Raw genomic sequence first — 12,112 nt, 5'->3', positions numbered from 1 at the left:
ATACTGGGGTATATCTTGTGAAACTTTATTTAATCTTTCCAGCCAGGAGCTTGTTTGTATCATTCTGAAACTGCACAGAACCCAATGTTCTCGTGTTAAACCGTATTTTTAACACAATGTGTACGTTTAATTAAAGACAACATTATTTTCTCAGATAATTCACAGCCTGACAGTCATGCAATTTAAAACAAGACACAACCAAGTAAATGCACAAGGGGAAAAATAATTTTATTATCTGCCTAAAAAAAAAAAAAATCACCAGGCAAACACATGGTGGTTGAGCTTAGCAAGTCCTTTGCTGATTAAATACTAACCAAACTAAGGCACATACGGGAAACTATAGAACGAACATGCCTATAAATCAATGCACCTGATCTCAGGTCAGTCAAAGATGCCAGAAACGCATCTGAATAAAAGGACTGCTAAGGATGATTTGTGGATATTTTCCCCCAAGAAAATAATATGAATACTTCAACACAGCAACTAAAAAAGCAAAGCCAAAGGAGAGTGAATACATAACACTGAATAGAGTTCTCTAAAGATAATACAGAATAAATCATATGTACAACCAAGAATTCATAACTCATTCACAGAAGTGGGTTTGGACTGTAAGTGGTGATGTGAACGCATTTAAAGACACAGTTTCCCCCAAACTGAAAAAAACTTCAGGATCTCTCTTCACGTTAAAACCATTCATATTGACCAGAACAAACAATATGAATAATCCTTGCTACTTGAGATCAGAAACCACGTAATCATTTTGAAAAAAGATGATAACCCCTCTATTTCTATGACCTCAAAAAAATCAACATCATGGTCCATTTTTTAGATTAACCAACCATGGCCAACGTGAAACTGTATGGAAAAGTTTAGAACAACATGAGGGAGTGTAAACACATCAGTTTTTTTAATTTGGGGTGAACTATCCCTTCAAATGGCATCAGTGGATTTAAAGTCCACAGAACCGTGAAACCCTGGACCCAAGCAGAAGTCTGTGGTACTTCATGGACTCCCAGACTCAACCAGCGCTGATCTGTGCAGCTGAAATATGTTGTACCTTCCTGTGAAACCTGCATCAGAAAACATAACCCCAGGACAGACCGTGTACACTGTATACAGGCACATGACTGATTTAATCACCCCTCATCTCATCCACGCCCCTCTGTTCATTCCTGCCACAGGCGGCATGCCGTGGGGCGGCAGCGGCACCTGAGGCTGGCCGGGTGGAGGTGGGTACCCAGCGGGGGGTAAGCCCATCACCGGAGGGGGCACATTGTGCCCTGGTGGCATACGCGGGGGCGGAGGGGGGTAGCTGGGGTTGTAGCCAGGAGGGGGGTAAGATGGGGTGGGTGGGGGCAGATTGGGAGGAGGGTAAGAGTTTGGGGGCGGAGGGCCTGGAGGCGGGGGGTTTGCATGTGAATATACATGGTGGTACGGCAGGCCGAACGACGGGGGCATGGGTGCGTAAGAGGGCGCTTCGGTCTTCATCATGGACTGCAGACTCTGAAATCCCTCGCCCGACATGTAGGAACTGGACGTGGACATTCCCATGATATAGCTGGAGGGAGGAGGGGGTGGGGGGCGGTGAGGTAGAGGGGGCGGGGCCCCGTGGGGCAGGGGAGGAGCCGGGCCCTGTGCTGGATCCATGTCAGCTGATGAGGCCGGTTCTGCTTCAGCGGGAGGAGCAGGGATCACAGACGGAGGCTTGCGGTCTGTGTGTGCACAAGTCAGAGACAGGCCACTGTAGTATCAACTACACACATTTTACACAGAGTTCTCAGAGCAGCATTTATTTGTTCTAAAATAGTGAATCATAATACCACGTTGTGAATTATCATTCCAATATGATCATTTGATTTCCACTCCAGACTTAACTGTCAAAATGTTAATATGCTAATTTGGGACTCTAATTTTTTTTAATAATGTTGAAAACAGATTTTTTTTTTTGGACACTGATCATTCTTCAGAATTCTGTGATGAATAGAAAGAAATCACTGTAACATAATAAATGTCTTTACTGATAATTTTGATCGATTTAATTAGTTCTTGCTAAAAAATAAAATATACATTTCTAATGTATTTCTAATGTCAATTACTGTGTATTACTAAAAGCAATTAGTCTGAAGTAGCGGGAAGCACAGTCATATATTGTCAAATGCCAAGACAAATTTCCAATAACCCCACTAGAAAATGTATGTAAACAATTCTTTTTGTAGATGATGAGCAATGTACTTTTACCAAAGATTTATTTTGCTGCCTATTTCCTGAGACAGAAATCCTCACCTGGGGGCTGGGACACAGGGAGAGGGGGCATAGGGCTCTCCAGACGTGGTATCTTAGACCCGACTTGCTCTGTTTCAGAGACAGAGAGAGAAATTAGCACTGCATACAGTAGGACATTCATCATCTTATCAATATTCATTATTATAACACTATACAAACCTCCTGAAGGGCTTACCTGGTGGGGCTTTAGGTTCATCTTTAGGAGAGACCTACAAAATCAAATAAAACATGAGCCTTAAAATACTTCAAAATTACTGTAGGAATGTAATAATTCTACCTTTACTTCCAAGATCGTTATTTACATAATAAATAAGAGTCTATTTTAGCTTCCAGTTATGTCACATATGTGGAAACATTTGAATTTGTGCCGAATGAGAGAGGAAGGCATCAGATTCACCATAAATTCATTCGTTTTTTTGGATGGACGTTTTTATATCTTAAACGCATAGCCTTAACTTTAGAGGATTTGCTGTGGAGAGAAGGAAACTAATAACAGTTTATAATGTTCTTTTATGTTTGTAACATTTTGCTTTACCGGCATTTTACCAAATTATCTCTGAATGTAGCCTAATAGTATAATGCGACGTGAGCCTACGAGATTTTTTAATGTTTTTTTTTACTTTCAAAACGCTATTTTATACGAGTAGCATTTTTTAACAATGCAACAAACATTTTTTAATATCTTTAAAAAAACACTTGAATGTCTTTAAAGCGCTAACAGATTTTTAAATTTTGTTTAGTTGCCTATAATTTGGCCAAAATCTAGAAAAGATGGTGCTGTATTTTTTATTTTATTTTTCTGAGTAGAAAATGCTGTACTTTATTATTATTATTATTATACTATTATTATTATTGTTAGTAAAGGCAAAGAAAAAGTTTTAAATATAACGTCATTAACCGTTTGTTTGTTTTTTTTCTAGGCAAACCAGTTTTAGAAGGATAATAATAATAATACACAGGAATTGAAAAAAATAATTATACAGAAAACCGATTTGGCTCGGAGTTTTTTATTAAATTAATTTTTTCATTTTCAAGCCCTGTTCGTTTTGTTTGCCTACCACAATTCTTAAAAATATCTTCTTTTGCGTTCTTCAGATGAAAGAAAGGGTTGGAATGACATGAAATGTGAGTAGATGACATCTTTAACTCTTATAGCGTTTTTGAATGTGATTTCCACTTTTACAAATCAAACCAGTTTTATTAGGCAAAACCCTGGCAAAGAACTACACGATCCATAATCCCGAAGCACAAAGCTACCTCACAAATAAAAGTCAGAGATGAACGGCTGTGTGCCAGGGTGGTGACTTAAACTAATTTTTGGTCGCAAATGTGTGTTTTCCGTTATATCTCCATAATACATCTAACTGCAAGTGTTTTACTCACATGTTGGCGTTTAATCTTGGCAGGTGGGCTGGCCTGGGGGGAGTTTTTCTTGGAGGGAGGTTGAGCTGGTGGGTTCTGGCCGGGCGGGACAGCAGGAGGGGGGGGCGGTTTCTCTTTGTCCTGTATCTGAGGCTGCTGGGGTATCGGCTGCTTGCCCTGAGAGTACAGATCCAGGATCTGGTGGCAGATGTCTGAAGAAGGTATGGAGATCATGCATCATTACATGGAAAACCAGGGTTATTTTTCCTATACCCAAATGATTACTTTGGCGGAGAGAAAGTTTGAAATGCACACTGTCAATGATTAATGTGATTACCCTCCAGCAGCTCCACCGGCACATCTTGGACAAACTGCTCCCACCAGCGGCGAGACGACTGCTTAGACGTCCACTCCTGAATGTCAAACTTACACAGCCGCCCAGCGAGGTACATGACCGCCACCGCTATGATCTCGGGCTCCCACTGAAGGGACAACATCGTGCAGAGGCTGGAAATACACACGAACATGTTAAGAACTGCAGAAGAATCAATGATGACACGTTAACCAGTTTACTTGTAAAAAGATGCCTTTAAAAACATTCTTTTGTTTTTGGTGCTAAAGAGCAGTGTCTAAAATTAACTGGGTTTAAATGCCTAAATGTTCAAATGCTTGAATATTGCTTTAAAATGTGCATCCCTGAACAACAACGATCACTCAAATTAAACATTAGAAGCCTCAAGTTCTCCATACACACATACATGTATACATAGATATACATGTGTGGTTTTAGTTAACTATAATAAAACTGATATGCATGTATGGTAACAACTGAATAATCACAGAATCGTGGGGACAAAAAAAACACACACACAAAAAAAGAAATACAGTACCATTGTTGTAAATTAAGAAATGAATGAATGAATTACAGTCCCACCTGTCATTGACAAAGGTCCACGCCATCTGCACAAGCTTCTGAACTTTGTTCTTGTCACCTGAAAAATCAAACCATGATGATTAACATCACCACAAAGCAATATTATATATCTTATTAAAGGGATAATTCACCTAAAAATGACTCGCCCTTCGTTCATCTTCGAAACACAGATTAAGATATTTTGGATGAAATCCGAGAGCTCTCTGTCCCTCCCATAGACAGCAAGGGTCACAAACCTTTCAAAGACTTCAGTGGTACAACCGTCATTTTATGAAGCTACGAGAATACTTTTGTGCAAAACAATAATCTGTGTCCTGAAGAAATTGTCACATAAATTCATTATTTCCATTTTTTTTCCTCGTAGCTTCATAAAATTACTGCTGAACAACTGAAGTCACGTGAAATGTTTTGACAATGTTTTCAGGACCTTTCTGGACTTTGAAAGTTTCGTGACCCTTGCTGTCTATAGGAGTTTCTGACAGCTCTCAGATTTCATCCCAAATATCTTCATATGTGTTTCGAGGATGAACGAGGTCTAACGGGTTTGGAACGACATGAGGATGAATATTTAATGACATCATTTTCATTTTTGGGTGAACCATTCGTTTAAACCCATTAATACCTTTGAGCTGTTTAGCATAGCGCAGCAGAAACTGGTAGGGGTGCTCAAGCTGTAAATCAAACTTGATCGTCTGGAGTAAAATTCTCTCCAGGACCATGACCTCTTCCTGTGGAGACATTTCATGAAACACAGTGACGTTTAACACAGCAGAAACATCATGAGAATGAGAAACTGTGCAAACCTTCGGATCATCTCCAAACTGTGCGAACTGCACATCATTAAGCAGACTCCGAGCCGTTTTAATGATGTCTTTACACTTCTTGGGGGTTTCTTCCACTTTGCCAGCCAGGAAAAGACAACAAGCCCCAGTCACCTGCACAGAGAAACATAAAGCTTTTAAACACGACTAAATGAAATACTCTGCCAAAACGCATTGAATGTAAAAATTATCAGATTTTTAAGAGCACAAGTACAACACTTACATATCTGGGAAACTGTTTGAAAGAATGAAACATGTAAAACCGATGAAAGTATGTTATTCCAGTTGCCAGAGTGTCATAATGTCTTAAACGTTGGTTAAGGATCATATAAAAATACTCGCAATATTTCAAAACCATTCCCATACAGAACTGATAATAAGTTGTACATGGCAGTGTTCGAAGGATACAGTCCCAGACGTGTCCCGACGTCGAATATGAAGCGGGCTCCCTCTCGTCTGTAGCGGGCTTCTGTGGCGGGATCAAGCCCATCGGACTGGGACGGGGTGTGGGCCAGATCCTTCTTGTCCCAGTACCAGCATGGCTTTGTGTGGTCCAGATTTGTGGTAAAACTTCCAGCAGTGGCGGTAGAGTTCTCCTTACCGTCCTTCATTTGGGAGGAGGTGACAGCGGATGCCAAACTGGACAGCAACAGCTGCGCGGGTCTGTACAGCAAAACACTGAACATATCAGTTAGTTCATTACTGGTTCACCTCACACATCTGCTTAAAAGACCATCACTATTCAGAAAACATCATCAACTGGACTGTACTGACATGACTGGATGAACTTGAACTAAATTGAGCTTCTGCAGAGCTATTTTAAAGCTGAGGTTGAAGTTTATTTTATAATGAATACATTTTACAACAGTTATTTTACTGTTTAGTACTGTAAAGGTGCTTTAAAAAAACTGTTGAAGTGCTATATATATAGAGAGAGAGAGAGAGAGAGAGAGAGAGATTAATAAAGTATTTATAAAGCTATAATTAACACTCAGCACACCTCTTGATTCAAATACTCAAATACAAATAAACAGCGTTAATCACGTGTGACATATTTAAAGCTCTGTTTAAAGTCTATGTATGTGAATCATTTGTATCGCGAGCTCAAGTGTCATCGGCTACAACCCACGCTGAAACACTAAATCTGTCAGATATCGCTGATCACAAATGAAGGCAGTCGATTATCCTGTAAATCTGACGTTTAATATGTGAAAAGCGCAGTTTGATTTTTTTTTATCCCTCAATTCATTTTGACAGTGAGAGTAACGTTAAACCCGCTCACGGAAGGTCAGATGAATTACTCATCCTTAGTTTTATATAACATAACTAATCGGTGATCTTACCGTTGTGGTGTAGGATTTCGATTATGATCTCGATGAGCAGTTAGATAAAATTGTAATATTTCCAGTCTTCACGTTCACAACATGGAAGCGGCCATTTACAGCGCGTCTTCTTTGGGCTCTTCTCAGCAGCACTCTTTGTGTGTTTAAACCCACTGGAGTCGCCCCCTGCAGGTTTGGAGGACATACACACTAAAATACATTTAACCACACGAAGCTCCATTTGAATCAGAATCAGAATGAGCTTTAGCTATAATTATGTAGTAGATAAAAACATAATCTACATTAACCACCTGACTGTACGCCATCCTCAACTCATGGAGTAAGTGTTATGGTTAATATTTGCTAAATAGTGCTTTCTGAATGCATGCAGGTAACGTTAGTAACGCTTTTTGTTGTGTGAACTTGCCTTTGTCACAATACTGCAAAAGTAAGTTATGTTTGATCTGGTTTTTCAACCTCTTTAAGTATCTAGCCTGTTTCTGCAGTTAGGGTGCTGGCTTTATCTGAAGTGGAGTAAAAAAACAACAACAACAAAAAAAAAAAGCTTGTTCGCGGGATTATACTGTAGCCTATATATGGTGCAATATTAAAATGTAACTTACCTTTAATCTTCCCATTGACTATTTTTCTTTCCGGTTTCCTAGATTTCCCTACAACCTAGTTGTTCGCAATCAGTGTTGGGAAGATTACTAAGGATAATTGTATGTTTTGTTTTACTTCACACTATTACATGAATATGTATTGCATTATGTTAACTTGGAGGGAAAAGACTGATGTTGTGAATGAATGCTGAGAGATATACTCTAATAGCAAGCCATGCTGATAACACCTACTAATATTAGACAAATATCAGCTGCAATGTGTCCTGTGGGTTATTGATCTAATACAAATGCATGCAAGAAAATCATATTTAAGAACAAAGTATCTTATGCTGTCAGCAGAGGGCAGTACTGCTCAGTAGTTTGCTGACTGATCTCCACGTCACACACTTTTGATCAGCCAATCAGCAAACAGTTTAATGTAAACACCACAGATCACACCACCATATACACATCAGATACTAACGCACATGTAAGTCCAGTGTTGTTCTGGACTCCACTGGCTTTAAATGTATGATGTGTGTGTGTGTGTGTGTGTGTGTGTGTGTGTGTGTGTGTGTGTGTGTGTGTGTGTGTATACGATTTGCATTGTGAAAGAAACGTGGAAGGAATTAAAGTCCAATTTCAGAGAACATAGTGTGAAATATTAGACGAAATATGATTCAAACCTAACAGAATATTACAGAAATATATAACACAAACAAAAAAGACCATTACATAACAAAATTGAACTGATGTTGACTAAATTTAAGAAAACTATTCCTTTAATATTATTATTTTTTCTTTTTCTATGACTATTCAGTGTATTTAGATAACATTTAAGAGGGAAAAATTAAAACAGGATGACTCAAGATGCAAATCAGCACATCTGATCAGTTAAAGCTATCATTCAGTAGATAAGCAGTGTTTGTCTTTATAACTTCAGTTTATTCAGTTAAGATCTAGTGTGCTTTAGCATTTCCAAACCAATTGGTTTAGTTAGGCTACTTTATTCACACAATTAAAGTTAGCTAATTTGAAGTAATGACATGTTGCATGTTTTACAGGAATCGAAGAGCTTGTCTGATTGTTTGAAATGGTATATCCAACAATATTTTCTGATAGCAGTGATGTTGCTAGTCAAGCCCTTCAAATGGCTAGAAGGTAGCATCCTCGGTTCACTCTGAAAGTTTCTAGTGAGACTGAAGATCTTGATTAGCATGTGTAATTTGAATTAGGGTTAGACGATGCACAAACATGTGTGCACAGCCCTGAAGCATGGCTTGCTGAATGCTAGTGTTTGGCAGAGGTGGATGATATTAGGGGAGGAACATTAGCCCTGTATTTTATGCACACTTTGATATTGCATAAAATGTTGAATGCAAACTTGAACACACCAGTAACATTTATCAAATGTACATTTAATATGTGCATGCTCACTTTAGAGATGATACAAGTCTTTTATTCAATAAGAATAAACTGCACATAAACTATGATGGAAGTATAAACAGAAACATTTCCCAAAATCTACATAGAAGTACACATTTCAAACATTAATTCAATGTTACGTACACAAATTATTCATATTGAGTTATATAATTATTATTTTTAAACATTTTCTTGTATTTACAACGTGAATTACACATTTTTTTATTCATTTCCACACCTTTGGTAGATACACATCTAATTTTATATTAGGTTTTGCGTTTATTTTTTAAACATGCACATTCTCTCTATTTTATACTGATTTTCTGATTTGATTTCAAAGAACCAATTGCTCGCAAGTCTGCACTCTACACCTCAGGTTTAGTAATGTGTTATATTTAGTCAAAAAAATACTCGTTTGTATGAATTTCCACACTATCAGAAAACAGCTTCAGTTCAGTTTAAAATAGATCCATGCCTTGAATGTGTAACACCGGCTGCTAGGCAACCATTCATTAGCACAACTAAAGAAGACCAAGTTATTATTACTTAAGTCATTCATAATGATCAGCTAATTTAGTGATTATCTTATCATTACTGCAAAACAAAACAGCCAAAATATACCATAATACTGGCTAAAATGTGCACTTCCATCAAACGCTTATGAGAACATAAGTAGCTTTTATAGTCAAAGCAATAGTGTTCTTCAAACATACACAGAGGGCCTAAATTAGAGAGTCATTTATGTCTTCACATCCACCAACACAATTACTTACGCTTGCTATAAAGCTGGGTCCTCTTGTAAACAAGAAAATTAAGAAGAGCTTAAAGACTGCTCCAGTGCCGTCAGAGACCCGCTGGAATAGAACCGCTGCGGTGTGATTATTAAAATGAGAATCTAATGATTTGCCTCTGCCAAGGTCAGACGAGGCTTAATTAGGAAAAATGCAATCAGCGACACCGTGCCTTGTTCTAAATGCAGTTTGGGCCAGTGCCAGCTTCAGCTCAAGACACGGTGTTTAATAAAAGACGGTTGCCATCTTGAGCTGCTGGCTGAAGTGAAGCCATGATGGGAAGTGAACAGAGGAAACATCACAAAACATTACATTAAATACATAAACCTCGATGTATTTTCTGTAAACCTCAATCATTTTCCATTGAACACCAAAGATGTGCAGTCAGGAGGAATGTTCTCTCTGCTTTCTCCCATGAAAGCGTTTATTACACATTTATTACACATTTATTACACATTTATTACACATTTATTTAAGGTAAAATATCGCAACTGTGTTTGCCAGAACTTTACCATAAAAATATGATAGTAACCATTTTAGGTTTTATGAATTAAACTTTAATTTTTGATAAACTGATATAATGTTAATATTCCAACACACTGAAGTCTGTTTTTACCTTTTTAATACATGGACATTTTACATATATGCATTTAGCAGACGCTTTTATCCAAAGTGACTTACAGTGCATTCAGGCTATATATATATATATATATATATATATATATATATATATATATATATATATATATATATATATATATATATATATAATATTACAAGCAGTTTTTCAATAAGATGAGGTGAATGGCAATATATAGAAGGTGAACACGAATACAAAATATAAGTACAAAACAATTGTGTGGCATCTTCAGTAAACAGTGAGTCACTTGAAACCGTATCAGTTTGATTCACTTCTCTGCCGAACAATGAAAAGAAAATATCATGAATTGACACATTTACAGAGTAAGAAAATAAAACACCAGCTGCTACGAAAGTTTGAGAAGACCGCTGAAGGACAATATCGAAGTATGATACAGCAAATAAATCAACTGTATTCATTTAATTACAATTTGTATATGTTCACAAAGAGCTTAAAAAGATGCACGTTTAGCGATATTAAAAGGATTATATATTCTAAAGCTAATGTACTTTTATTCCAATAAAAAAACGGGGGAAATATAAATTACAAAAAAGGTTACTTTTTTTTGCACATTTTTGGTGGTGGGGGGTGGTATTGGACCGCATTTGTCGTGTCATGAGTGGCATAAAGTTTGAAGCATTAAGCCCCGTTCACACCAAGAACGATAACTATAAAGATAACGATATTAGCGTCCACACCAGCGAACGATATCGTCTGTTTATTCTGAGCGCACGTGCGTCTGTCGCTTTAAATCCTCGTCTCGAGCTCGTTACAGCAGGATGGATTCTGATTGGATGTCAATGTTTGTATCGTTCATCAGCTGGAAAAAAAATCGTGATTCCAACTATACCATTTCTCTACGCCTTTATCGTTGTCTTTATAATTATCGTGCTTGGTGTGAACGGGCCTTTAGAGGCATCAAACGCCACTGGTTTGTGTTTATGCTATGACCAAATGTTCTTGAATCACCCAAGGCACTTCCAGAGCCACTGCAGAGGGCTACAGATCTGATACTAGCAAAAATCACAGTGGACCGTTGTACTATATGAAAGAAGTATTGCACTTATATGGTACTTTTTCACCGTTTGTTATAATACGCAAGGAAAAATAAAAGCAATATGAGTTTAATGCTCTTAATGAAAATGACATTTTAATTGTACCAGCTATTTTTAAAACTTTTAGACAGTTTAAATTTAGATTAGTTAAAGACCTCTCATAACCACTTAAATACAGCATTTTAACGTCAAGTCAATACAGATTGTTTTGAAGCAGCTTTACAGTAATAAACAAGAAAATAACAGTATTATTATGGTTCAACTATGACCTCAAGTCAGTTTAGCACAAGCACTAATGTAATTAATGTACATATTACATTTCCATTTATAAAATATATTGTAATTTCAAAACCAAACTATTAGAAATTGTTATATATATATATATATATATATATATATATATATATATCCCATACAAATAGTTATGTTTATGTATGTGTAATACATTAAAAACGTATGTAATGTATATAGTTATTCATCTGTCAATACATGCTGATATCATATAGCTAAATATAAGACAGATATGTATTTACAGCAGTGTTTACAAAAACATACAGTATAAGCAAACAATTTTTTGGATATATGTTGTTTTAATAAAGTTGTGTATATATACATATATATACAGTCAGGTCCATAAATATTGGGACATCGACACAATTCTAATCTTTTTGGCTCTATACGCCACCACAATGGATTTGAAATGAAAGGAGGCCTGGCAGAGCATCACCAGGGATGAAACCCAGCGTACGCTGATGTTTAATTGATCTCCAGACTTCAGGCTGTAATTGACTGCAAAGGATTTGCAACCAAGTATTAAAAAATGAAAGTTTGATTTATGATTGTTAATCTGTCCCATTACTTTTGGTCCCTTAAAAAG

General features: G+C 37.1%; 1 protein-coding gene across 2 annotated transcripts; it reads right to left on the bottom strand.

Annotated features, from left to right (window-relative positions):
- Nucleotides 1–207: 207 nt before the first annotated feature.
- Nucleotides 208–6,886, bottom strand: LOC113121255 (cyclin-K-like). Of its 2 annotated transcripts, none has more exons than XM_026291574.1 (11): nucleotides 6,744–6,886; nucleotides 5,809–6,063; nucleotides 5,624–5,705; nucleotides 5,383–5,514; nucleotides 5,202–5,307; nucleotides 4,580–4,637; nucleotides 3,983–4,152; nucleotides 3,667–3,857; nucleotides 2,459–2,492; nucleotides 2,284–2,352; nucleotides 208–1,712 (listed from the first exon to the last, which is right to left on the bottom strand). In XM_026291574.1, exons 2-11 carry the CDS (start codon nucleotides 6,009–6,011, stop codon nucleotides 1,144–1,146), a joined length of 1,614 nt encoding a protein of 537 aa, XP_026147359.1. In that variant the 5' UTR covers nucleotides 6,012–6,063; nucleotides 6,744–6,886; the 3' UTR covers nucleotides 208–1,143. The 2 variants fall into 2 exon arrangements, with proteins under 2 accessions (XP_026147359.1, XP_026147358.1); XM_026291573.1 differs by having other exon boundaries at nucleotides 5,809–6,078; nucleotides 6,744–6,885.
- Nucleotides 6,887–12,112: the final 5,226 nt, after the last annotated feature.

The sequence above is a fragment of the Carassius auratus genome, chromosome 20 (assembly GCF_003368295.1).
Source record: "Carassius auratus strain Wakin chromosome 20, ASM336829v1, whole genome shotgun sequence".
NCBI classification, from domain to species: domain Eukaryota; kingdom Metazoa; phylum Chordata; class Actinopteri; order Cypriniformes; family Cyprinidae; genus Carassius; species Carassius auratus.
Note: the sequence above shows the minus strand (reverse complement) of the source record. Positions and strands in the feature narration are given on the sequence as shown.